The sequence below is a fragment of the Balaenoptera borealis genome, assembly GCF_965194805.1.
Source record: "Balaenoptera borealis genome assembly, chromosome: 20".
NCBI classification, from domain to species: domain Eukaryota; kingdom Metazoa; phylum Chordata; class Mammalia; order Artiodactyla; family Balaenopteridae; genus Balaenoptera; species Balaenoptera borealis.
In genome coordinates, this window is record NC_138879.1 from 53,923,549 (window position 1) to 53,950,146 (window position 26,598).

The 26,598-nt window shown below is 58.6% G+C and overlaps 3 protein-coding genes across 9 annotated transcripts in view; 2 read left to right on the forward strand and 1 right to left on the reverse strand.

Annotated features, from left to right (window-relative positions):
* The window catches only part of NTN1 (netrin 1), a 193,064-nt gene extending 183,064 nt beyond the window's left edge, over positions 1–10,000 (forward strand). For all 3 annotated transcript variants that reach the window (XM_082372899.1, XM_082372898.1, XM_082372900.1), the window contains one exon: positions 6,392–10,000. In XM_082372899.1, coding sequence (XP_082229025.1) covers positions 6,392–6,720 — 329 coding nt within the window. In that variant the 3' untranslated portion in view covers positions 6,721–10,000. The remainder of the gene's footprint in view (positions 1–6,391) is intronic.
* On the forward strand, positions 1,147–3,386 carry LOC309618717 (uncharacterized protein). The gene is made up of 2 exons (XM_082372917.1): positions 1,147–2,732; positions 2,783–3,386. The coding sequence occupies exon 1, from the start codon at positions 1,220–1,222 to the stop codon at positions 2,129–2,131; it is 912 nt and encodes a 303-aa protein (XP_082229043.1). The 5' UTR covers positions 1,147–1,219; the 3' UTR covers positions 2,132–2,732; positions 2,783–3,386.
* Positions 3,583–26,598, reverse strand: part of STX8 (syntaxin 8) — a 252,938-nt gene continuing 229,922 nt past the window's right edge. For 2 of the 5 annotated variants that reach the window (XM_082372920.1, XM_082372923.1), the window contains one exon: positions 15,582–15,757. In XM_082372920.1, coding sequence (XP_082229046.1) covers positions 15,690–15,757 — 68 coding nt within the window. In that variant the 3' untranslated portion in view covers positions 15,582–15,689. Of the gene's footprint in view, positions 3,667–3,942; positions 4,152–15,581; positions 15,758–19,251; positions 19,462–26,598 lie in introns of those variants that run through there. The other 3 variants (XM_082372919.1, XM_082372918.1, XM_082372922.1) reach the window with 3 other exon arrangements.

Consider the following 26,598-nt stretch of genomic DNA (forward strand, 5'->3'; position numbering starts at 1 on the left):
CCCTGTTTCTGGGCCTGAGGCCCCTTCTCTGGGTGTTCTTGGAGAAGCAGCTTCCAGCCGTTGAGGGTGGTTTGACTCTAGGAGCTGAGCAAGTGCCACGTTCAGAGGGTGACAAGGGGACCAAAGTTGCTGCTGGACGCCCGTCCTCCAGGACAGGGCTCCACACACGGTGTCCTGGGTGCCAGCCCAGCACGGGAGGAGGGGCTGCTCTGTGTAGAGGGTTTGCTGCCAACAGCTGTGGCAGAACCGTTGCACGGGGGCCCCGCTGAGGAGTTGGTATGAACTTGCCGCCAGGACGTGAGCCCTGGAGGCGCGGGGTCTGGGCTGAGGCCACGGCGGGGAGGCTGCCTCTCTTGCCTGCCCTCCTCCAGAGGCCGGGGGGGCATCTCCTGAGGCGTGTGAGGCCCGCGGGGAGCCTCGGCCATCCTCCAGGGTGGCACCGTGACAGCTGGGGCCGTGCCCATGATGGGTGTGGGCACATGCACCGGCTCAGGAGTTGGCTGGGCTGTGTCGGTTGCTTCTGGCTGGGGGGGGGGGGCACCCGGGGCGTTCTCCCTCGGGCTGATTGCAGGGGAGACCAGCCTCCGCGAGGAGGGCACCCCGCTGGGGCAGGGCCCAGCTCCACTCTCCTGCCTGAGCCTCTTGCAAAGCCGGGCGGCCAGTCTCCTGAGCACGTCTCGCCTGGGGGTGTTGGCCGGGCCAGACCAGGACCATCTCCTAGGGCAGAGGCCCGCTACCCTCCCGGAGCCCGGCTCTCTGATTCCCAGCTCTCCTGATGGCCCCTCCTCCAGGGAGCCCCCGGCATCAGACAGTCCCAGGCACCTCACCCCCCTCCCCTCCCCAGAACAGAGCCCAAGCACCAGGACCAGCAGGGGAAGCTGAGGCCGCCTCTGTGTTGCTGGCGGTCTCAGAGAGAGGGGCGTACCATTGCTTCTTTGGCTGAGGAGGGAAAGGGGGGAGCCTTCACCAGCCCCGAGCTGGGTGTCCGCACTTCACTCAAGGTCTGAGGTGGGGCCTTGGTGGGCGGGGCAGCCCCGGGGCTCCCGAGGACTCCGACTCCAGGGCTCTGACCACAGCGCGCCTCCAGCCCTCCGCCCGGGCGGGGCTGCTGTGACCACCCCCTCCCCCCAGCCCGCCCACCCCGCCACAGGTTCGCATCTCTGCGAACAAGGCTTGGCCCTGCTCGGCCGTTTCTGACCTTCACAGGGGGCTGGGAAACATGTGGTCAGAGCTGCACTTTATGAAAGCAGCTGCAACTCATGACACGCTTTCCGTGCCGGGAGATTTATGGGGCCGCGTGGTTTTAATGGTTTCTGGGGGGCTAGTGTCCTCCCCCGCTTCGTCCTGGCTGCTGTCTCAGAGGCAGATGGGCGACAAGCCTTCCCTGGCTGCACAGGCCCAACAGGAAGGTACGGCTGACCACCCAAGCCTCCTTGGGAGGGGCAGCTGCTGGGAAGCCCCCGGGGACTCACTCCGAGCAGCCCATAAATCTGGGAGACCTCCAGGAGGCAGGAAGCCTCCGTGCAGAGGCGTCCCAAGCCTGAGGGGAGAGGAGACGGGCGGCCCCCCTGCGCCGTCCCCCCCCATCCCCCCGAGGTCTGAGCCACGGCCACTGCCCCAGGCCCCGCCCAGCAGGTCATCTGTCTCGGGCTGGGCCGGCCGATGGATAGGCACTAACTGTGTACTCCTCGCTGACCTAGCAGCTGCCCTAGAACCTGGCTGGCCGGGAGCTCTGATCCCAGCGGGACGTCCCCGAGACCTGCAAGCGGGGCGTGGGCATCAGTCGGCCCGGTGCTGCCGCCTGCCACAGACTGTCCAAGGTGGTGGCAACGCCAGGCCCTCGAAGGGCCCAGAGCTGACAGACTCTCGGTCTCCTGGGCCAGGGCTGGAGCTGGGGAGGGAGGATTTGAAAGAACAGGGGCTCTGGACTGAGGAGGGGGCTGCCCTGGGGCCGCGTGGCGCCCTTTGGAGGAATCCAAGCCCGGATGGGCCCTGGAGCTCCCCACTTCTCAGCTTGCCTTTGCTGGCCTGGTACTTTCCCAGCACTGGGACGCGGTGGAGGTTGAGGCGCCCCGGGAAGGATGGGCAGAGGTCTGCGCCTACAGAAGGACACGCGGAGGCCTCGGGCTGAGCCACGAACGTGGCTGAGAGGACCCCCCGGGGCTGGCTGAGGCCTCGGGCCTGCCTCCCTGCCCCCTGCCCAGTGGCCAGAACAGCCCGGTGCGGGCACCGGCTGTTCTCACTGGCCCTGGCCTCCGGGGGCTGGCCCTCAGTTCCCGCCTCTCCCCCTTGGAGTCACGGCTAGCCCTCGAGGGCCAGGCCTCTGCCGAGGGCCGGGGAGGCACATGACCCTAGTAGCCAGGAGGCTGGCTGGAGGGCGAGCAGGGGAGATCAGTCCTCAGGGCCCTGCCCTGGTGGCCGAGGAGGGCTCCTGGCGCAGGAGGCCTTCCCGTGAGCCCCGGAATTGCTGAGGGGGGCAGCTGCTAAGGGCTGTCTGCAGCCTCGCCAGAGCCCCAGGACCCGCTGCAGGAATGTTTTCCTGCAGAAACTGGCAGCCCAGGGACCCTGAGGCCAGGAGACTAAGTGCAGCCTGGCCCCTGGGACCCAGGGGCTGACTCCTTGCTCTCCGGAGGCTGCGCGCTCCCCTTGCTTTTCTGTGGGCACCCGCTCCATCCTGAGCCCTCACTGTTTGGGTGAGCAGGGCTCAGAGGGAGGGCGGGCAGGCATGTACAGTGTGGACCTTCAGACACGGATGTTTATCCCGAGTGCGGGGCCCCAGCAGGTGTGGACAGCCTCCCCTCCTGGCCAGTCGGCCTCAGCCACTCCGTCGTCTGCGCTTCAGAGTCTGGCCCCGGTGGCTTTGTGCTGGGACCCCCATCTCTTCCTGGGGGCGGGGGGGATCTCGGCACGCCTCTTATTGCCCGGTCTGATAGGGTCTGATCTCACCGTCTGTCTTTCTGAGGGTCGTCTCATCTGCCTCGTTTCTGAATGAGGGATGGGGGAATCCTCCCTGTGAGGCCAGTTTAGGACATCAGTGCAGGGATGTGGGGCTTAGGACTGAGGGTCGTTGGCCTGGAGTGAGCGTCATGTGGGTGTAAGGGGCCCACCATTGGGAACCGTGCGCCCCACGGCCGCTGCACCAAGTGCTCCCCCCACAATCCCTGCCCTGGTTGGGCGGTGCCACAGGCCCCCAGGAGACCCCGGTCATTCCTGGCTCCCAGGCAGCAGGGCATCAGAGGGGGCGGCCGAGCCCTGCATGCTCGCCGAGTGGGTCTGCCTGAGCTCACAGTTTCAATGTGTGTTCTGAGTATTTTCAGCCGTGTGTGCACCGCGGGGACTTGGCCTGCGCACTGTGTGCGCAGCTCATACTTGGTGGGCTGCGTAATATGCAGAGGCGTTGCCAAGGGCAGCGGAAATGTGGACTCTTTCCAGCATAATCACATGAGTCTACCACCACCCGCCCCTGCCCTGCCCCCGGCCCCGTGCCGTCCCCAGCGGCTGCCAGGGCGCTGCTGGGGTGGAAGGAGGACAAGGACCAGTGCTTCGGCCCCTGGACGCGTGAGGACAGCAAGGTGTCCGGGGCCAGACCCCCTCCGGGCTGCGTCCTCAGCGTCAGGTGGGTCCCCTCCAGGCCGGGGAAGCAGGGTGGCAGCTGCTCGGGGTGCCCTGCCAGGGGGAAGAGGGGGGAAGGCAGACCAGGGACGGTGGGTCAGGGGTCTCCAGGCCTCCTACAGGGAAGGGTCACGTTCCCACAGGGCTGGGGAGTGAGAAGGGCCCCTGGGGGCCAGCCCGGGGCCTGAGCTTGTCCAGAGAGCTCTCTGGCCTCACCAGCTCTGCCTTCCCACCTGGCCCTGAGCTGAGGCCCAAGATCCCGAGTCTCTGATTCCAGTGACATGAGTTTGCTCATGCTGCCAGAACAAAGTACTATATAGACTGAGGGGCTCAAACAACAGAAACTCATTTTCTCCCAGTTTTGGAGTTTAGAAGTACTGGATCAAGGCGTCGTCAGGGTTGGTTTCCTCTGAGGCCTCTCTCCTGGGCTTGTGGGCGGCCGTCTTTTTGCTGTGTCTTCACGTGGTCGTCCCTCCGTGCGTGTCTCTGTCCTAATCTCTTCTTATGAGGACTCCAGTCATATTGGATTAGGGCCCACCCTTTAAGAGGAAGTTATAAAGTCGTTAAGAGGTAATTAAGTTATCTCCAGATACTGCCACATTCTGAGGTACTGGGGGCTAGGACTTCAATGTATTAATTTTGCTGGTGGGGGGAGATACACGGTTCAGCTCATAACACCAACAGATGATCAAAGCCACATTCTCCAGGGGCCTGAGCCAGCGGTGCCTTCTGCAGCATCCTTGTCGGCCACCCCAGCCCACCCTGGTTGGGGGGACACTGTGGCTGGGCCGGGGGTCCCACACAGGCAAACAGCTGCATCCTGGGGGAGGCTCATTCTGTATTCAGCTCAGTCCCAAGGAGAGGAAACCGGGGCTCTCGGGGATGCTGGGGGCGGCTCCCCGCTTGCTTAGCTGAGGGGCACGCAGTTGCCACGGTGACCTCTATCTGCGCAGTCACACACACACAGCCCAGCCACTTCTCCAGGCTCGAGGGCTCCCCACCCCCACCTCAGAGTTCACACTGAGTGTTGAGTCCCTTGGTGACAAAAACATGGAAACGGTTGCCATGGCAGCCATTCTTTGGAGCCCTCAGACTGGAGTGCAAAGTTGAGGATGCCCAGGAACAGCTGAAATGAAAATATGGGAAAATCCGCCACTTCCCTCGCCCCAGAAGGATGAGTCGGGTGGCGTTCAATGGAGGGCCCAGCCATCCCTGCCCCTTCCCGTCACCCCGGGCTAAGTGAGGGCACAGGAGGGGAACGGGGAGGGCCTGGGGAGTGAAGGTGGCAGAGTGGCCCCCAGAGACCTTGAGAGAGGCCGGCCAGGCCGAGCTGTGGGTGGGCCCAGTGCCCAGAGCGATGTGGGCAGGTGATGACCTCTTGGCATTCCCTGGGGACACGTCCTTGTGGCTGGAGTGCACCTTGTCGCGGTCTCTTCACCTGTAACCTGGGGAGACAAGCTCCTTTCTCAGGCGGGCTCAGGACCATGATCTTCAGCCTGTCCAGGGGTATAGGACGTGGTGGCAAGGGGAAGGCGCCATGTTCTGACCACGGGGATGGGGAAGGATGCCAAGTTTCCCTTGGATGGGGGTTAGTACAACAGAGACCTCTGCACTTACCCCTGGAAGGGTTGTGTCCCCCCCAAGAAGTTCCCCAGGTAGGCTCCATGGGGCTCTGGTGCCTTGAGATGCACCAGCCAAAGGGTCCTGCACTCAGAGTTGTTTGGGAAGCCAACACACGCATGTGTGCACACAGTTTGTAGATTAAAGGCTCAGAAAAGTCCTGCACTAAGGCGACTTCCTTTGTTTGAGCCAGTATTTCACATATTTGAGCAAAATCCCCCCCCTTAAAACAAAAAAGTGTGCCCTCCTCTTATGAAGTATCTCTTAATATCCTGCAGAAAGAACATCTGTTAACATTTACTAGAGCATCGATTCTCAAAGTGTGTTCCCTGGGTCAGCACCATCTGGGAATGTGTGAGAGGTGTGCGGTCCTGGGCCCCAGTCCACATCTATTGAATCGGAAATTGGGGTGAGGCCAGCAATGTGTTTGACAAGCCCTCCAGGGGATTCTGATGCCTGCTCCAGCTTGAGAACCCCTTCTACTCAGGGAAAGAGTAGCAGAGAATTGAAAGGGAGGGGAATGGCCTGAGGACAGGGAGACAAGGCAGACTGGCAGGGATGGGAGGGGGGCAGTACTAGGATCCTGGACTCCGGTAGAGACGCTGCAGCCACCCTGAAGGGCTGTTCAGGGTGCACTGCACCTGGGCACTGAGACCCCATTCTGGTTTTCTGAGATTGGATCAAGGGCAAGGCTGTATGTCTAGGGGTGTCATGAGGCTTGATGTTAAGTGACGGGGCCTTTGGAAATGCCCAGGGGGTACCATCTGAGGAGGTTCCCCCCATCCTGTGCCGAGGCGCCAGTGCTACGCTCATGGAGGGCACCTGCCCCGGCAGCTGGATTCTGCCAAGTTCTGGGGATGTGGTCAGTACCTACAGCACCTTCCTGGACCCTAAAGAGGATTGTCCCCAAAGACAGTGCTGGGTGGCACCTTCAACACAGGACATAAGGCTTCTGGGAACAGCGGCCTTGGCCCCAGTATCAGCTTTGCCACCACACCCCCACTCCCCAGTCGGGTACCCTGTGCAGTCACTTCCCAGCTCTGGGTCTCCTTTTCCTTCTCCATCACACAGGCCGCCCCATCCCTGGCCCTGCTGGTCGCAGGAGCTCGGGGTCCAGGCGGCACCCGTGGCCCACCCTCCTGCCTGTGCTTCCTTGCAGCCGTCCAGATCCACATCCTGAAGGCGGACAAGGCGGGGGACTGGTGGAAGTTTACGGTGAACATCATCTCCGTGTACAAGCAGGGCACCAGCCGCATCCGCCGCGGTGACCAGAACCTGTGGATCCGCTCGCGGGACATCGCCTGCAAGTGCCCCAAAATCAAGCCCCTCAAGAAGTACCTACTGCTGGGCAACGCGGAGGACTCGCCCGACCAGAGCGGCATCGTGGCGGACAAGAGCAGCCTGGTGATCCAGTGGCGGGACACGTGGGCGCGGCGGCTGCGCAAGTTCCAGCAGCGCGAGAAGAAGGGCAAGTGCAAGAAGGCCTAGCGCGGGGGGGGCAGCGGCGCGCCGGGCGGGTCGGGCGCCGGGGCCAGCGAGCGGGAGTGGGCGACCCGCCACCGCGGCGGCGTGGACTTGGCCCATGAGGGCTTTCCCAGCTGGGGGGAGGGTGGGGGCGGGGCCGGCGCAGGGCCCTCGGCGGCCCCGCCCCCAGCCCCGCCCCACCCCGCGCGGCCGGGCCCGGCGGGTCGAGGACGAGATGTAGCTACCTCACGGGCTCCCTCCAGAGCAGAGAGGCGCTCCCCCCGGGGCCGGAGCAGGGCCGGAGCGGGGCCGGGGCAGGCGGGCGCAGGCGGGCCGCAGCGATGGGTAGGGGAAGGGCACAGGAGAACTGTGAACCCCCAGGCCCCCCGCCCGGCCCAGCCCCCCCTCCCCGCCTAACACGGAAAATCCCGCCCTGTGCCCACACCCTTCTTCGGGAATTCCCACAGGAGCCCCATGTGCAGCGCCCTGGGGGCGTGCGGGGGGGGGGGCCTTCCCCGGGCGGCCCGTGGTCTCCACCGCGCCGCCTCGTCCCCCGGCTGGGAAGCCCCCGCCTCGCTGACGGGTGGGCCCAGGGCCACCCCCGAGAAGCCCGCGGAGCTGCCTGACGGAGGCGGCATCGCGAAACCTCCCAGAGTCTCCTTTCTGCCAGGCTGGAAGCGGCCCCTTCGTGACATTTTCCGGGGAAGGGGCACGGGCGGGGTTGACGGCGGTGACGCTATTTGTGTGATGACCTCAGCTCCCACAAGGCCCCGAGCCGTGTCCACCGCGGGGCAGGGCCTGGAGTACGGCCGCGGCGCCCGGCGGGGGAGGAGAGGTGCCGGCGTGCCCGAGCCGCGGGCTGGCAGGGGCAGGAAGCGCTAGGGTGCTGGGTCCCGAGGAAGCCGTGGCCAGTGCCTGCTGCGGCCCTCACTCCTGGCTCCCCCAGAGCAGGGACAGGGACAGAGGCCGCTAAGCTGGGGCCACCCACCTGGCTGGCCTGGCACCGCCTGGCAGCACCTCGCCCACTCCTTTCCGGCGGCCCCCGAAGATGGCCTCACACCGGGCCAGCGCCTGGGGGCGCCCGCGGCACTGCCCGCACACGGAGGTCGAGGCCCGGCTCCTCGCTGTCAGGAAAGGGGTTTCATCTTCCCTGCTGGAGTCTGGCCGCTCAGAAGGGTCACACCAAGGCTGAGGCTCGGGCCCCGTGGTCTGGCTTCCGTGCTTCGGCCCCCAGCGCCACTGCCGTTTACCGCGCCCCCACCCGCTCTGCGCCAGGCACTTTAGCCCTGTGATCTCCTGTTACCGTCGTGGCAGCCCTGAGGGATGGGTTCTCACCCCCAGTGTCCCCGTGCAGATAAGTGGCAGAGCTGGGCTGTCTGACCCTCCGTGGTTCCCTCGCAGGGGGTGCTCCTGGGTGAGTCACCCCTGAGATGCTGGCCCTGGTGATGGCATCGGGCCTGGAGCACAGCGATTAGGAAGTGGGGGCAGGGATGGGCACAGTCACATCTTCCGAGGTGGCAGCCAGGGCCGTGGGCGAGGCCGGGTGTAAACTGACCCTAGGGCAGCCCCCTGGAAGCCCCAGATGGCGGGCAGGCAGGCCGTGGCTGATCCTAAGGTCTAGGGAGAAAGGCTGCCTGGGGGTGTTTGGAGGGATTCCAGAGATGCCCCCAGGGGCAGGGGGAAGACAGAACTGCCCTGGGAAGGGGTAGCTGCCTTGCCTGAATCCAAGCCCAAGGCTGGGGGCGTAGGGACCTCTCCACACAGTTTGGCCCTCTAGCACTGCCCAGTGTGGTCCGAGCGCACGTAGTTGGCCCACAGGCCTGGAGAGGCCCTGCCCTGCCCAGTTGTCCGGCGTCTATTCACACCGGCCTGGCTTCTCTGCCCAGAAGGGCCACGGCAGCCTCACCACCTCCCACCCGAGTGGGCCTGAGTCTCAGCCCCCATCACCAGGGGCCTGCCCTGGTCGTCTCCGAGGCCCCTCCGCTCTGGAGCCAGCGGCCTGCCAAGCAGCACTGCATCTTGCTTTAAATTCAACCAGCCTCCAGCCTCGCCCTCCTGCTCGGCACCCCGAGAGCAACGTAGCCTGGCCTCTAGGGCATGTTAGGGAATGCCAGGGTGACCAGATCAGCCAGCATGGGGTGAGGACGCTGGCGGGGTATCAGTCCTCGCAGGCCGCCTTCCCCACTTCACGGACCCAGCCCACCGCTCCTCTGAATCCAGCCACCAATTTGGGGGTGAGGACCCATCCTTGGGAGAGCACCCCTCTTCCTCCCCTCGCCACCCCCTCCCCGGGAGGAGATGGAAATAGGAATTGAGGTGCTCCAGCTTGTACAGTTAGGAAAGGATATAAAATGGAACTAGGTTTTGAAGAGTGTATTAACCAGAGTTGTGATATTGTAGGTGTTTGAAGAAAAAAACATACCAGAATAGTCTTTTTAGGAAAAGAAAAAAAAAAAAAATTTCCAAGTTGCCCACTTTCTTACCTGCTGGGTGGTCTGGAGCCCCTGCCAGCAGGGTCCCTGTGTCTCTGACACACGGTAATGCTAAAGATTGGGGCAGAGGGAAGGGGGCCGGATGGGGGCCTCCCCTGGACTCACCTGCCGGCTCTGGCTTCTGTCCCGAGCGAGCAGGGCAGGAGGCGGCATCCTCAGGTCCTGGTAAGTGGGAGGCCGGGAGCTGCCCCAGGTGGCCCCTCGCGCCCTCCTGGCGCTCTGCCTCCGTAGTAGCTGCAGGAAATGGGCACAGACTGTCTTGGGGTTGCCCCAGGTTGGAATGAGACTGAAATCAAGGAGACCCTGAGGGATCGGGAGATGGTCCTTTAAGAAACTGAAAAATGTTAGGGTTTCAATGCTCAAAGGAAGACTGCAGAGTGGACAGACCAGACCCATGGATGGGGTTACTGGGCCGCAGCCATGCCATACCCTAGGGGTATCGAAATGTGTGCTCGTGGGGCCTTGCCCCCGCCAGATCCAAGCCAGCCCCGCTCCCCGCTCCCCAAGGCACCTCCCGCCCTCCCCCCGACTCCCTCCTGCATTCCGAGTTCTGTTCACTCAGAATTGTAAATGTTTAGTTGTGACCATGACATATTGTTTGGGTCAGTGTTCCTCTCCAATGCATACTAATATATTATGGTTATTATATATGAATATATTTAATGACATGGAAAAAGTTGTGGATTTTTTAAGTTTTTTTTTCTTTTTTTTTTTGGTTAGAGTTGTAATGGACCCAGATGGAACTTGTAACATGGGCCCCACATGATAGAACTAAATTCAGATATCAATTAAATAAACTCTTGTACACTGTTCTCCGTCTCCCAGTCTTTATTGGTGGCCTGAGCTACGGGTGGTTGGCCTGTGGGGAGAGAGGATGGTGAGTCCTCAGGCCATTTAAGGAATATGGCTTCTGATCTAAAAACTCCCCAGCACGACAGAGCCCTGGGTTTTTCACAAAGCCTGAGACAGTGCCCTAACTACCCACTTTAAAAAAAAAAAACAAAAACGGGAAAAGGGCAGCTTTGCTTGGAAGGTCCTAGGGGCGGGCTGGCTCCAAATGCGATTTGGACAGTCTCTATTTCAGTCCCCAAGAAACCATCCCTGGGATCCATCCTGGCCACTCCCTGGGGCTCCGGGTCAGGGGGACTCAGGGGATGGGGCAGAGTGCACCTGTGAACCTCCCCATCTGACTCAGAACCTGCAAGTAGAGTTTTTGCCTTGCACGTAACTAAGGGGAGACTCACCAGCAAAGACAACAGGGTTAGTGATGTTCAAGACTTTCCTCAAGCCATCGCTGAGGCTTCGTTCAGTGCAGGGATGGGGCTGGGGCCACGCAGCCACCAGGAGCTGAGCTCACTGGCTTTTTGGAGGCTATATTTAAACTTCCAAATGGTTGTGATTTCTCTATTAAATAAACAATTCAGTCATTAGGAACATGTTGCGTTACCATGCAAAGTGGAGCCGATCGTCACCAGGAAGCTATAATTTCTGCACCCAGCTGTTTCAAGGACAAGTCTCAGCCACGCAGATTCAGCCCGCCCCCAGAAGGCACAGAAAGCTGTCCCCGCTGCGTGGAGAGCCGGCTGAGACGCTGTTCGCGGCTGCGCAGGAAGGAACAGGGCTCGCCCAGCCTCCTCAGGGGGTCCGGCTCTAAGAATGGGAGGTGTGCTCTCGGAACCAGGGGTCAAAGCCCGGGTGGGTAGACCCAGGGGCGGCAGCGCCAGACACTGGGTGGGCAGGGACAGGTTACAGGCCTCAGGTGGCTGGACAGGCCGAGGCGAAAGAGAGCCTTTTCTGCAGCCTCGGGCTCCCCTCAAAGCCAGGTCAGACCCAGCTGGACCATTTGCAGGATTTAAGACATCTGCCAAACCCAGTGCAGGAAATCAGCCAGCTTGCTGCCAAGTCCTGACCCAAGGTGGTTGGAAAAGTCCACTTTAGAGACCGGAATGCCGAGGCATGAGGAAACCGAGAGATTCCCATCAGGGACTCGGGGGCCAGCAGAGTCCAGTCAAAAATCCAGACCCGCTGGATGAGAGTTCCCCAGCGTCTGGCTGGCTCTCGGGGAGGCTCCCGCATTCGTAAATCCCTCCCTTTTGGCCTGAGACAGCACCTGGGGATGGGGGCTGCCGGCTCATGGTAGAGATACACCTAGGTTTCAGATTCTGTTGAACAGATAGCTCTGTCTGTACTCTTTTGAGACTAAATAAAGACGTGTAAGAAATATGCCAAGAAAAACTAGGCGTGGAAGGATGGACAGGGACTTCCCTGGTGGTGCAGTGGTTAAGAATCCGCCTGCCAGCGCAGGCGACATAGGTTCGAGCCCTGGTCCGGGAAGATCCCACATGCCGCGGAGCAACTAAGCCCGTGAGCTGCAAAGAGTAGCCCCTGCTCGCGGCAACTAGAGAAAGCCCGTGCACAGCAACAAACCCAATGCACCCAAAAATAAATTTATTTAAGAAAAGAAAAACAGGGCTTCCCTGGTGGCGCAGTGGTTGAGAATCTGCCTGCCAATGCAGGGGACACGGGTTTGAGCCCTGGTCTGGGAAGATCCCACATGCCGCGGAGCAACTGGGCCCGTGAGCCACAATTACTGAGCCTGTGCATCTGGAGCCTGTGCCCCGCAACAAGAGAGGCCGCGATAGTGAGAGGCCCGCGCACCGCGATGAAGAGTGGCCCCCACTTGCCGCAACTAGAGAAAGCCCTCGCACAGAAACGAAGACCCAACACAGCCAAAAATAAATAAATAAATAATTTTTAAAAAAGAAAAGAGAAAAAAAGGACAGCCAGTGTGAGAAATAAAGCAATGAGTTAATCCATCCAAATACTGTATCAAACTGGAGACTCAACAGAGACAGCAAGTCACATCTGAAAAGAGGCAAATGCTTTCTGTTACTGGCATGGAGGTGGGAGAACTCTGAAGCCGTAAAAAGCAATTAGAGGAAAGATGAGTCTTGGCCCACTTTTCAAAATAAAGGCGGGAAAACCGCACTTACCCTCAGCAGGGCTAGGCTAGAAAACCCAACTAGATAAAAGATGATCTTTCACTAGTCTACACAAAGAACTCTCAGTATAAGCCCGGAGCTGCAGAGGCAGGAGTGCCGGCTGCAGGCCGGCTGGTGGTTCTCAGAGCACTGGTCAGGAGAGAACCTGACAGTCCTCGGGGCAGAGGGACAGTCGGGAATCCTGCAGCGGCCCCGAGCGAGGAGGGTCCAGGGCTCTGCCGGGAGCGCAGCACAGTGTCCTGTGGCTAATGAAAACTAAGGTTTGGTTACAGCTATTCATTGTAATGATGTTTCAGTGGAACAAAAGTACCCGTCGTAACCAGGTATCTGAATTTCTTTATATAGTATCCAGACTTTAAATGCTTATAATTAATCATCAGTTCAGTTAAACAGTACTTATGATGTTATTTTAATAAAGTTTACTTTCATCGAAAACGCACCCAAGGTGATGGGGTCGTGGCTCTCTTCCCTACACTTGGGGTACTACTAACTGCTCACACCACCGCTCCAGAGCCCTGCCGGCCGCCTGGGACCGTGGGCCTGACGCCATTGAAGGGGGAAACCAGGCCTGGCCAAATCCAGCTGGAAAATGCCACATGACCCCAGGGTGGCTTCTGATGCGACAACAGATCCCGAGTGGCCCATCCCAGCCGCTCGAGATGCCTTGCCAATTTTGGGCTGCCCCTCAGTTCAGAGTGGGGTGGGTATCTCCCAAAAGGGGGAGCCTCCCTGCCCGGCACTGCCCCAGGCCTGGACGGCAGGTCCTCACGGTCTCACCCGACCAGCTTCTTACCCCCTCCCCTGCCTGCGGGTCCAGAGAAGTGAAGTCACTGGTCCAGGTCAGCCGGCTAGTAGGGCTGGGCCGTGCCTAGAGCCCACTCAGTCAAAAGAACAGAAGCCGCTGTGTGCGGACATCGGCTGAGCGTTTGGCTCGGAAAGGCCTTCCCGTGTGGCCGAGCCAGGCCGCCGTGGCTCTGGTTCAAAGACGCCCCACGAGTTGCCGGGGCTCCATGCTGAGCAAGTCAAGGGGAGGTGAGAAAGTCAAACAGACCTTCAGTGCCCCCTCCCGTGAGCCCCAAAGTGGGGGGCTCCAAGGAGACGCTGTTTACACAGATTTGGGGTTTGGCACAAGACTAAAAGATGTGCTCTGCGGATGCCTGATCTTCCGCTGGGGGATCCGTTAGCAACCGCCCCGCCCCCGCGGAAAGTGCCTCCCAGGACGCCTCACTGCGCGGAAGCCCCTGGCCCCCAGCCGGCCGGGCTCCTTCAGGAGCGCACTGTCTCGGTTCCCGACAAGCCTGCCTCCGTGTTCTCTCCTGTGCTTCCCCCTCCCAACCCCCAACAGCGTGTCCCCTGCTCACGGCTGCCCTGCTCCCGCCCTCGTCCCGGGGCCACCGCCAGTCTGAACACGGCTCCCAGGGCCTCGCCTGCTCCGCACGTGCTGGCAGCCCCGGAGGTCCGCGGGCACCGGGGCGGAAGCAGGGGGTAGGATCCTCGAGCCCTGGATGCGGAGGCCACCTGGGCCGGGGGGCGCTGTAGACTCGGGGTAGAGGGAGAACCCTCTGTCAGCTGAGGCCCCCGGGGTGCTCCGTGCTGCCACGTGCTGCCTCACCCGATCCCCAGTCGCCCCCGGAGGCAGGAGACTGCCTTCTCTCCATTTTCTAGAGGAGGAAACGGAGGCACGGGAAGGGCACCTGGCTCGTGGTCACACAGCTGGCGAGGGGCGTGGCTGTCACTGGGGCCGTCACTGCCTAGTTCAGGCTGCCTTCTGGGTACCTGCTGGTCCTCCCGCTGAGCAGGGCAGGTGAGTCCGGCCACGGAGCTGCGAGCAGAGGCGACAGCTTCCCTTCTGGGCCGCGCGTTCCCAGAGTCCCCTTTCTTCTGCCACAGCCCGCGTGGCTGTCCCATCGGCCCGCGTCGGGGCCCCCAGCCGACTTGCGTGGAGCAGCAGCCGGAGGGAGGCACCGACGCTGGGGATGGAGCGAGGCTGTTCGGGTTTGGGTGACTGTGACTGCAGCGCCGTCCCGGCTGACACGGAGCGGAGTCCAGGACTAGACCTCCTCCCGGAAGAGTGCCGCGTGTCACCGCCACACACACACCAGGCGGCGGCGGGGCTGCCCAGTGGCCTGGTAGTGACCTGGCCCCTCTAGGGGGGAGCTACTGGGAATAGGGTCACCCAGCCTTTGCAGCGACTTACAAATGACGGAGCACAGAGCTGTGACTCCCTGACGGAGGCCTGGGGTCTGGAGCCAGGTCTTCCCTGTGGGTCCCAGGAAAGAATGCGTCGCCAGGCTGCACCGCGGTCCTCCTGCTGCCTATCTCGGCTCCCCGGGGAGGGGGGGGTGCGGTGGGATGGGTCAGGTCACGCCTTCTGGAGAGCAGCCGCCCAGAGTCTCTAGGAAATCCACAGAAGACCCCCCCAGGACTCCCCTCCCACCTGCCCGATCTCTCCTCTTCCAGGGAAATCTTGTGCTTGGAAACGGCCCTAGGTTTTCATCACCAACACCAATTCTTTCCCCTGGAACAACGGAGGGCGAAGCAAGGCCCGCTGGCCCGGCCCGCCTTCCGCTTGGCCAGGAGGGAGGGCACAAAGCTTGGCCCTCTGCCCCTTCCAACCCAGACTCACCGCTGCTCCCGCGGGCCTGGCACCCTGCGCAGGCCTAGCCCATCTGTCTGCCCTTGCCATCACGCATGTGCACACATGTGCAACGTGTGCAGTGCACACTCACACACACACAAGGTTGTCAGGGCCAGTTTAGGAGCCAAATAAAGGTACTGTTCTCCTGCCTGCATAATCAATCACACCTTCCTCTGAACCCTAAACGGTACCTTCCTGCCTGATCAGATTCATCAGACTCGATACCGGCTGCTTATAGGGATGTTTCAGCCTGGGAAGACGGGTTTACTACACCGAGGGAGGAAACAAGAACCTGTTTCTACGTCTGAAGGTAGTTCCTAAAGTAGAGTCCTGAGCTATTTCCCCAGTAGGAGTGGCGAGCCTTGTGGGGGGACTTGGGCAGCGGGGCGGGCGGCAGTTACCCAGAGACACGTGCCTGCGTCACAGCCCTCACGTCGCTCCTTCCTCCCTCTTGGACACACGTGGCCTTGGCTGTTCACTGTTCTCCCACATGGGCACATGACTTCCCCAAGCAGACTAGACACTCGAGGTCACAAGCTGCCTAGGAATTCGGCATCGTCCCCCCAGGGTGCCCAGCACGCTGTGGGGTGGCCGGAATCCATCAGCGGCCACAGGGCAGTGACCACTGAGGGACCTTGGGCTAGCAGCCCAGTGACCAAGGCAGAACCCAAAAGGGCCCCACTGCCCAATACCCCGGCGGCTCTCTGGAGCTGCCACACGGTCTGCCTTTGCTGAAGCAACGCACGTCAGGAGTTCAGAGCTTTGGGGGAATTTATTGAGAGTGGCTTTCAGGCACCAAGAGGATGCTGAACTTTACTCCATCACTGGCAGGTGTCCCGGCTGGTGGTCCCTTGACGGCCACTAGTCAGTAGGCCAGACTGCAACGACCACAATAGCCACGAGCAGCAACAAAATCACCATTATCATCCCTGAAAAACAGAAGCATACAAGACCCCCTATAAGGATTCACACCAGACGAGCATCACCCATCCTGTGAAGTATCTTCCGAGAGACAGTGGACGCAGTTCTCCAGGGAGCCCCGGTGGGGGGGGGGGGGTGTCAGCGGCCTCTGGTTTTGCAGGCTGGAGGCTGCGGAAGGGAGGGGCTCCAGGGACACCGGACCGTTACCATCTCGCCACCTCGAGAGCTGTGCCGGAAAAGTGCCCGCGCTCCTGACCTGCTGGGGCCTCCCCACTCAGCCCCTCGCTCCGGCTTCTGTGTGCAGCTCGGCCCTGTTTTCTGTTTGCATTGATGAGGCCTTGATAAAGCAAAGGGCTTGGTGTTTATGAAGAAATACTGATTCTAGAATCCATTTTCTCCCCTATCCACATGGCTTTAGCTTTCCTTCTTGAGCCCACGATACTTGTCACCCCTCTGTAAAAAATTCTGAGAGAGACTTTTTCTTTAAATTTTTTTATATTAACATTTTCTAGTTTTACTTCCTCAACTTCTTGGCTGGGGACCACGAAGGAGAGCATCAGCCCTCCCGGCCAGTCTGCTCCCCATGTCCAGCTCTGCTCACCAAGCCCGCCCCGTCTCCCCCAGCTGACGCGGCTGGACTCACCACGCCCATCCCCTGCAACGCTGATGAAGAGGGAGGGCCCAGGAGGACTCGGCCCCTTCGCCCGACGCGCTCACCGCCTTCCACGCTGACCTCCCTGGTGGGTAATGAGTGCTTCCTACACCCCGGAGGCCAGCATGGTGGTGGCGTATCAGACACAGGGCCCGGCCGCGACGGAGCAAGCGCTCGCTAAATGAAGGCCCCGAGAGGGAATTGAGCAGCAGATGAGGTGAAGCACGTGAAAATGCTCGCCAGATAACAGGGGGGTCAGGGTCACGTGGCTGTCTGGCCACCAGGACTGCCCAGCTCAGGCTGAGGAGATGTTTTGGGAGAGGTCAGGGTCCCAAGAGTTCAGCAGCTTATTCTCTTACAGGAAGCCATTAACACATTACTGATCTTATTGGCTACCAGACAACCCCTGGCCACGTCAGGCTTCTAGAGCTTAAGAGCCACATGTGGCCAATGGCTACCCTATCAGACAACAGAGACAATAGAGAACATCTCCATCTTCACAGAAAGTTCTGCTGGACGGAATAGACATAGCGTGTGGAGTTCTGATTTTTCTATTTACTGCTGCATCCCCAGCTTTCTACAACAGTGCCTGGTGTGGAGACTTAATACACAATTGTTGAATAAATGAATAACCGCTCAAGGTGTTTTCGACACTCACGCCACACTTGGACAGCTCCCCACGTTGGGAATTCTGCTTCCCCTTCTTCTTGAGTCAGTTTTGTTAAATTATATTTTTCTGGGAAATCGCCCATTTTTTCTGAGTGTCCAAAAGTACTGGTATAAGATTGTTCATTATATTCTCCTATAATTTAAACACTATGCTGTATCTCAGTCCTTTTTATTTCTCACACCACCTGTTCGTGCATCCATTTTTTTTCTCTAGCCTTGCCACAAGTGTGCCTCTTTTTTAAAAAAAATTTATTTATTTTGGGCTGCATTGGGTCTTCATTGCTGCACGTGGGCTTTTCTCTAGTTGCGGCGAGCGGGGGCTACTCTTCATCACGGTGCTCAGGCTTCTCATTGCAGTGGCTTCTCCTGTTGCAGAGCATGGGCTCTAGGCGTGCGGGCTTCAGTAGTTGTGGCATGCAGGCTCAGTAGTTGTGGCGCATGGGCTCCGCGGCATGTGGGATCTTCCTGGACCAGGGCTCGAACCCGTGTCCCCTGCATTGGCAGGCGGATTCTTAACCACTGCGCCACCAGGGAAGCCCCTTGTGGTCTGTTTTATATAACCCATGAGCTAAGAGTGGTTTTTGTATTTTTAACGGGTTGTCAAAAAAGAAAGAGGAGATGTGTCACACTGGGGTCTGCAAAGCCTAACGCATTTACTGGCTGGCCTTTCACAGAATCTGCCGACCCTGCTCTATGTCACTGTGGCCAAGGATGGCCACACTTAGGTGCTGGTCTCTGGCTCTTCCTCCGTTTCTTTCATCTGGGGATTTCCTTTCTTCCTTGTCAATTCAGCCATCCGTTAACACTCTAGGGGGTGTTGTAATATTTCTCTAGCATTTCAAGACGCTTGTAGTAAGCGGGCGGGTGTGTGTGGCTGTTGAATGAACATTCCCTCAGTCCACCTTCTTGCCAGAGCCAGAAGAACACATCTTCTCATTCATTTCTGCCTCCAGAAACATCTTCAGGTTGACCAAAGGCTCCACCTGGGCAGGAATCCCACTGCTTCTTGGCTGGGGGAAAGGTTTATATTGTGCAACCTTTTTCCTTAAAAAACAGTGGAAACGAGGGAAGCAGACAGACCGAGGTGAAGCGTCAGGGGCAACTGCTGGCCCTCCGGAGCCCAGGCTTACCCTAAAGACAAGGGGGAGGACCGCGTTTCTGAGGAAGGGGGAGAAGACGGGCTGAGTGGTGGCTCAGGAAGAAGTCCTGCCGCCACCGCTCAGCCAGGATTGGGGCTGGGAGGGCGCGTGGGGCTGAGAGGCTGCCTGTGCGGCCCGGCTTCTGGACCAAGGCTGCGATGGCCCAAGGGGAGGCCCATATGAGTGGCCCTGAATTTTCAAATCAGGGAGATTATGAGAAAAGCAGGACAAAGAAATCAAGAGCAGTAACTGGCTGGGAAGGAGAAACCATACATCGGGTTTGAGTTTCTACGCATGGAGCCTGCGGTCCGACGGAAGCAGCCTCAGGCGTCACAGTCACCACCGTCTCCCGCTTGGGTCACTGCAAGCACTGACCAGCCGCTCCCTTTACCCAGTCCTCTCCCCGCAATTGAACTGGAATGGACATCAGATCAGGTTGCTTCCTGGCTCAAAACTGTCCAACGGCTTAAAATCCCCGCTCCTCATGGCATTTGAAGGCCCTGCGTCATCTGCCCCCTGCTACCCCTGAAGCCACACGGTGTCCAGCGCTCGGTCCATCCTGACTTCGGTTCCTCCAACGTGCCCTGCACCCTCCTGCCTCCCGGCCTGGACCCGTGCCGTCTTTCCTGCCCCTCTTAGTCTAATCCCTGTTCATCCTCCAAAACTCAGCATCAGTTTCCCATCGTCCAGGAACTCCTTCGTGACCTGCAATGGACCGTGTTCCTTCTGTCTCTGCAGTGACCCTTCTTAAACCACGATTTGGGTCCTCAGTCAGTTACTATCTGCATCCGCCGCTGGCACGTGAGCGTCTACGGCAGGGACTGTGTTCACCACCACGTCCCCTGTGCCTGGAGCAGAGCCTGGCACACGAAAGAGGCACGAGACATTCTTTTTGCTATAAACGAATAAATGCATTGAGTATCTGGAAGGAACATGAGGAACCAACGGGAAGGACACAGAAGAGGTAGGCAACAGGGAGAGGGGAGCTAGGAAAATGCATCGAGGGGTCCAAGAGAAACTTCAAAAGATGGTCAAGCCCAATTACAAACCCTGCAGAGACCCCAGGGGGACGGGGAGAAGCTCCCGGGCTTCGGAGATGGTTCACAGCGCGGCGTGGGCAGAGAGAGGGTGGAGGCCTATCAGAACCATCGTCAGTACGGTGATCCCGCTTTCAGCCGCTGATTATTCTACCACAGACACCGTGAGTCCTACAAATGGTGCCACAGGAAAGGTATGACGGGGTCCACAAGACCTGTGAAAAATGAAACGCACTTCACCTGCTGACACCAGAGCCTGTAACTTGATACTATGTGATAAACTGGTTTCTTGTCCAAAGATGAAAAGTGGGACTTTGAGATCAACGACAAATAAGACTGACATTTCAAACCCTTTTAGAGCAAACAGGGGTCCTCTGGGTAGGAGGTTTCCAGCAGGCTTAAGTAAACTGGGGTGCGCCCAGGGTCAACTGAGGAAGTCATTCTGAGGAGGCAGGTGACAGGGATAAGCCAAAGCCAACTGCAGCCTTGTGGATTCTTCTGGGTCAAAGAGTAGATGTTTCCATACCTTATCACTGCAATGCTTTCTCTTTAAGAACTTGGGCTCTTCTGGAATGTGAACACAGCTCTGGCACCTTCCTTGAATGGAGTCTCTCCCCTCTGAGGGATGCTTCAGAAAGAGAAAGCAAGGGTCCTTCCAAGGCCAGGGAGAGCTAAGCCACGGCGTGCGGAGACTATTCAAAGCGGGCTGGGTTGCCTTGCTCGAGTCTCTGCAACAGGTAATTCTTGCCTCTGTTTTTTTATGAGGAAGCTGAGGTTCTAGAAAGCTAACTCTCTTACCTAACGCCCCACAGCTGGTGAGAGGAAGAGCTGGGATTGGAATCCAGGTGGGACGGACCCCTCGGGCCACGCTCTTACCCTTTCTTACCCCTGGGGCCCGTCTCAGGGGGATCCTGATTCCCGACACAGCGTGGGGTTTATCAGAGAGAGAGAGAGAGGCCCAGGTGTCTTTGGGCTGGAAAACTGAGGTAAAGAGTTTCTTCCTTATTTTTCCTTTTCCCATTTCTTTCCTTCTTCCTTTGGGCAACTTTTTATAGTGGGAAAATTGAAACAAATACAAGAGTAGACGGGAGAGTCTAAGGAACTGTGATGAACTCTCATCACTCAGCTTTAACAGGGGTCGGTTCGTGGCCGATCTGGTTTCATCTGTACCCTCACCCGCTCCCTGTCCCTGGTGTATTTTTTGGAAGCAACTCCCACACACGTTTCATCTACAGATACTTTAGTAAGTATCACCAAAAGGCATCATCAGAAAATCCACCACACCACCACCACGCAAAACACAGAGGGGTTGCTATTCCTTAAAGACAGGCAGGGAAGAGCCCCCAACACTTCAGATATAGGAAGGTGGTTCCAGCTTAGAAGATGAGGGAGACCAAGCCACTGATGGCCACTGGCCACAGGAAGAACAGACAAAGCATTCCGTCACGTGTGACAGAGAGAACTTCTTTCTCTTGCCTCAGAGTAGGGCTTAAACCTCAGGGGGTCTGGTCATCCATCCGTCCCCCCCACCCCCCCGGCTAAGGACATGTTGGACATTTCAGACCCAGGAAAGACAGTGGAACTTCTGGGAACCTACCAACTTCTGAAACAATGAATGCTCTCTGCCCCCAAACCCAGCACACAAACACCTGGCGAGGCTGCGGACGCCGGCAGCCTTCCTGCACACGTCACTCAGCTCCGCGCGGGGCCTGCTGGCACCTGGCAGGGCAGATTTTCCCTTCCAATCCCCAAGTGCCCCTTTCAGGGGCAGGCCTGGGATGCCAGAGTTCCAAGAGTGGAAAAAAACCGTCCGTTTCCTTTGGTCAGTTTACCAGATGAGTATTACCTCAACCACTTAGAACATTTACAAGTCCAGCTCATGGCAATTACCAAAAGATGTAAGAAAAACTCCTTTGCAAACGGGGAAAGGATGTGAAACACGGTCTCTCAGGGACAGTGTTGTGTTTGCTGAAGATTGTTCATCGGGATTCATGGTCCATATTTTTTCCAGTGAAACACTGGAAACCAGCAAATTAGCGAGGCTGTGACGCCAACACGGCTGCCACAGCGGAGCGTGGGTAACGGCTCCTAGTGCTCGCTGACGAGGAGGAGGTGGGGGGAGGGGGGGTACGGGGTCTGGCTTGTCTTTAGAGGGTGGGAGCAGGCCTCTGTATTGGCCAGGTGGCCCCTTAGGAAACTGCAGGAAAACTTCAGCGATCAGCATGGAGGGAGAGCAGGGGGGAGGGAGGGGAGAGCAGGGGGGAGGGAGGGGAGAGCAGGGGGGAGGGAGGGGAGAGGAGGGAGGGGAGAGGAGTGGGGGGAGGGAGGGGAGAGGAAGGGGGATGGAGGGGAGAGGAGTGGGGGATGGAGGGGAGAGGAGTGGGGATGGAAGGGAGAGGAGTGGGGGAGGGAGGGGAGGAGGAGTGGGGGATGGAGGGGAGAGGAGTGGGAGATGGAGGGGAGAGGAGTGGGGGAGGGAGGGAGAGGAGTGGGGGATGAAGGGGAGAGGAGTGGGGGATGGAGGGGAGAGGAGTGGGGGAGGGAGGGAGAGGAGTGGGGGAGGGAGGGAGAGGAGTGGGGGAGGGAGGGAGAGGAGTGGGGGAGGGAGGGGAGAGGAGGAGGGAGGGAGGGGAGAGGAGTGGGGGAGGGAGGGGAGGAGGAGGGAGGGAGAGGAGAGCAGGGGGATGGAGGGGAGAGCAGGGGGATGGAGGGGAGAGCAGGGGGGAGGGAGGGGAAAGGAGGGGGGAGGGAGGGGAGGAAGAGGGAGGGAGGGAGGGAGGGGAGGGGAGGGGGATGGAAGGGAGAGGAGGAGTGGGGGAGGGAGGGGAGGAGTGTGGGAGGGAGGGGAGGAGTGGGGGAGGGAGGGGAGGAGGAGGGAGGGAAGGAGGGGAGAGCAGGGGGGATGGAGGGGAGAGGAGTGGGGGAGGGAGGGGGATACAAAGGCCAGTTTTATCGAAGCCTTTTTGTCTGGTTTTTGCTCATCACAAGGAAAGCCGTACTGGCTGCCAGCTGTGGTTGGTTGTTCGGAACCAAACTGTATATTCTCCTGTTGTCTGCTTTGTTCTTCGCACTGGAAGGATAAGGGCCCACAAACAGCTCTCATGCAGCCTCTAAAGATCCACAGAGGACACTTATGAAAGACTCCTGGAGCTGTTTTTTCCCCCAGTTGTGCCCATCAATAGGTGACATTTGCTTATGTATTAACCAGTGGGTTCTCACTGATCAAACAGAGTTTTTTGCAGCAGGCTCCTGAGTTGAGGGGGGGAATAGCAGAAGAAAAGACAAAACTGGAATATTGGTTTTCAAAAGTTCATGTAAATGTTCCCTTTAATCCCGTTACTAGGCAAATAAGCTAAGAAAAGAGTAGAGGCCGTGCAGAGACGGTGAACATATTGACATTCTGATTTTCAGATTGAAGGGCTGAAGAATGGCAGTTCCCCTTGAGCTCACCCCTCGGCCCACACCTGCCCACTCGGGAGCTGTGTTTGCGTCTGGTCGGCCGTGGGGCGCGGGCACGAGCCGCCTTCCTCCAGCCCACCTGGCGACTCGGCTGGGCTGGGGGCCTGGGTTTGCACAGGCACAGTGCGGAGACCTGCCTCTGTTCTCTCCCTGCTCGTGAATCTATTTCACACCACAGTTCCACATTTGAATTTTCCCCAAACTGTGCTTTCATCAAAACACTGTGCAAGAGTCATCTCTGATTTGCTGAGTCTGGTTCTTTTCTTATCTGGCACTCAACCCATCCCGCCAGGCTCTCCTTTCTCCGCCGGTGGGTAAACCTTCCTCTGCGGCTCCAGCGGGCTCCCCCATCCCCTCAACAGACCTGCCATCCATCCTCCTCACCCTCCTGCCCCCTCTGCTTGCACCCTCATCCCTTTCTCACCCCACCCCAGGGCAGAGTCCACTTCCTCCACAGAGACCTCGCCTCCCACAGAGACCTCGCCTCCCTGGGGTCAGAGAGGCGCTCACAGCCGGGCCACTGCTCTCCAATGACTGGCTTCCACCTTTCAATTCTTATCTTACTTATTCACGCTTCTTTCCTTAGGTCATAGGATCTCCAAAAGCAGGCACCGTGCGGTCTGATGTGGCGGAAGGGGCACTGGTTTGGGGACTCAGGGAGACCTGACTTCAAACATGTCCACCTTCTGGCTATGAAACGTCGGGAGAGTTCCTTAACTCTGAGTTCGGTTCCACCATCTGTAGAACAAACCTAAAAATATCAACTTCCTAAGCTTGTTGCGAGGATTCAATAAAACGAAGTATATAAAACTTCTAGATCGTAACTGGCACTCCATAAATGGCGGCTGTGATTACAGTGGTCTTGGCTCCTTGTATAACCCACAGCCCACGGCCTTGTGGGCGTCAGACGAGCAAGCCGGCCTCCTGGCTTAACAACAGAAATAAAATGCCACTCGTTCCAGAAGAGCAGCAGAAACAGGGGAATGCCTGGGTGGCATTTAGTTGAGAACCAGCCCAATTCTAGCCGAGGCCCGGGGGCGATGACGGGCATCCAGGAAAGGTGGCACGCGAGTATCTGGCAGCATCCGTGTCGGTTATTAGCCACAGGAAGGGCAGCTGTGCCGGGCGAAACACTGGCTGTGGGCACCAGGCGAGAGAAGCCATGGGAAAGTGAAATGTGAAAGGCCTTTGAGGAAGGGCAGGGCAAGGGTGTGCGCTGAGGACGGGGCTGCCGGCAGCAGAGGGAGACGGTGAAAGCACACCCAAAGGGGGACCTAGAGGGTGTGCAGGGGGCCCAAGGGAGCTCCAAAGATGTGCCCGGCCTCGGGACACATCCTGCCGTGCGGGGGGGTGGGCGGAGCGGGACTCGGGGAGCCTGGGCACTCTAGCTGCGATGGCACGAATGATGATAATGACGATGAAAACGACAGCATGGCAAGAAGTACAGAAGTCAGAGCTCCCGTTCTGCCACAGGGCACACGTGCTCTGAAAGTTTCAAGAGTGCTCAGATCCCAATATTATTCTCACCATCGGGCAACGAGCTGGTAGAACAACGATTTCCCCCAGTTTCTGGGTGAGAAAGTCGGGGCTCAGAGGCGAATGAGAGCCCGTGAGGGCGGGAGCAGCCGCAGGACCGGCGGGGCTGCAGCATCAGGCTGGGAGGAGGCAACCCGCGGGCCCTCGGAGGTCCTGCCGCGTGAGCGGGAAGGCCAGGGCTTGGGACCCAGCAGTGACGGCACAACCCCTCAGAGAAATACATCAGAAGGCAAAGAACATGCCTAGGATGTGCCTATGTTCTGGTTCTGACCGAAAACAAAGAAAACTGGAATTACACAGATCTTAACTTTCCCGCGGCTTTACGTCACGCCAACGGAACGTGTCTGTGACGGCGTTTGTGTCTCTGCCTTTCGACAAGGTCACAGCCTAGGCACACAGCGCAGGGCACAGGGAGGACTTGCCAACCCCAGCCCGGCCCCTTGCTGGCCTGTGCGAGCTGGCTGCTCAGTGCCTCTGTGTTCCACGCCCACAGGGCCGACACACGTGTCCCCAGGCTGCGGGAGGGTTACGTGACGTTCCCCGGCCAAGGGCCTGGCGCACACGGGTGCTGACACTGGCTCCGTTCTGGAAAGTGCCAGCTTCCTGAGGGTGAGAGCTGGGGTCTTCTCCGAAATGAGTCTTTGGAGGGATGAACCTGGTGCCCCTGAGTGTGTCTGGGCTGGATTTGCGCTGAGGTGACGTGGGAAGGGGAGAGGCACCCTCCTGACGCTGGCAGCTCACCCCTGTCCTCTGAAGGCCCAGGCCCCGTGGGGAGCGCTCACCCCAGGTCCCGGGTGGGCACCCCATTTCAATGCGGACAGGAGGTCCTGCTTTGTGTAAATAGAAAAACTCGACAAGAAGCAACTCTGGAGAGTAGGGAGCTGACTGGGGAGAGGAGAGCAGTGCAGAGACACATCTGGGGGCCAGAGGCAGCGCGGTTCTCAGCAGGAAGCAGGGAGGGTGACCCGAGAGGAGGAGTGGGGAGGAGGGAAAAAGGACTTGCCTAGAAACAGGAAATTGAAAGGAATTAGGACTGCAAGAGACAGGGCAGAGGAGCCGGATGGAGGTCTGGCGAAAGGCGGGCTCCCGGGGTCTGGGATCCAGGAATGAGGGCCTTGCTGGCCGTCAGGTGGCCCTGTCACAGCCATGGGAGCAATGAGGCTGACACTCGGCTCATGGAGACCCAGCGTGAGGACCTGAGAGCTCATCCCACTGGCCCGGGGCAAATCAGGTCCCAATGGAGGGGTCAGACTTGCTGGTGGGCACTGCCCAAGCAACTTAGATTTACCCACACCAGAGCCAAACTCAACACAATCTACTGAGTCCTTATTGCGGGTCAGGTCCGACAGGGCAAAGATACACGTCATCTCTTTACGGGTCTCCCGGTCTCATGAGAAAGGCAGAAAATCGACCCATCCCTGCCTCCCCAAAACAAAACTAAAAACCCCCGCAGAAGACACTGTTCCCTGGAGGGAGTGTGTAAAAACTCAGCCATTACTGTTGCTTCCTGCACAGAAAGTGCTGGCTAGTTTCTAGGCCCCATCTTTGTTCTTAAAGTGTTATTCATTTCCCGTCCCTGAAATAAGTTCAGCCCGGCAATTGCCATAATTCAACAACAGGATTCAACTGTAAATAGATAATCCTTCATATCAGCAATCCAAAGCAGCTTATTATGAGTTGTCAAGTCAATAATTTAATGCCAATTCTCCGGTGCATCAACATTTGCTAAGCAATACCCCCTCTCTCACTGTGCTGCGTTGTTACCCCTGGGAATGTGAACCTGGCTAGAGTCTGGCAGAAATTCAAGCGTCTCTGAAAAGACAGTCAGGAGCTCGGTTATGGATACCTTGTTTTGACAATTCCCTCTTGATGAAGTATCAGAAGATTTCTGGATGGCTCCAGTCAGGCTATGGATTCACCATTGCAAACCCCTTCGTTTGGGCCCTATGGACTGGGAACCATCACCTGGCATCAATTAGGGACAACGGGCAAGGCGGCAGGAAGGCGCTGCTGCTGAAGTTCTAACTCAGGTAGAGAAAGGCAGGGAGGGACGGCCGTCAGGAGAACTCTTTCTCAATACGTCAAATGCTTACCCATCTGCTGTGTTTTGTTTAAAGCAATTCATTTGACCAAGATGCAAAGGCTACTTGCTGGTAGATCTGAACTGAGTGTCTGAGTCTCAGACCTCAAAGGAACATATTATTGGCAGGGGAGGAAGCAGTGGCCATGTCTGTTCAACTTGCTCCTACGGACACAGCTGGTGGGTCTAGCGGTGGAGCCAGTGAAGTTAACCAGGCTTTCTTCTCCAGGAATTTTGTGATTTTGGACTGACAGAGTTGGGGTTCAGCCACAGTCAA

Coding starts and splice junctions, on each gene's coding strand:
- LOC309618717 (XM_082372917.1), top strand. CDS start 1,220: ATGTGGTCAGAGCTGCACTTTATGAAAGCAGCTGCAACTCATGACACG.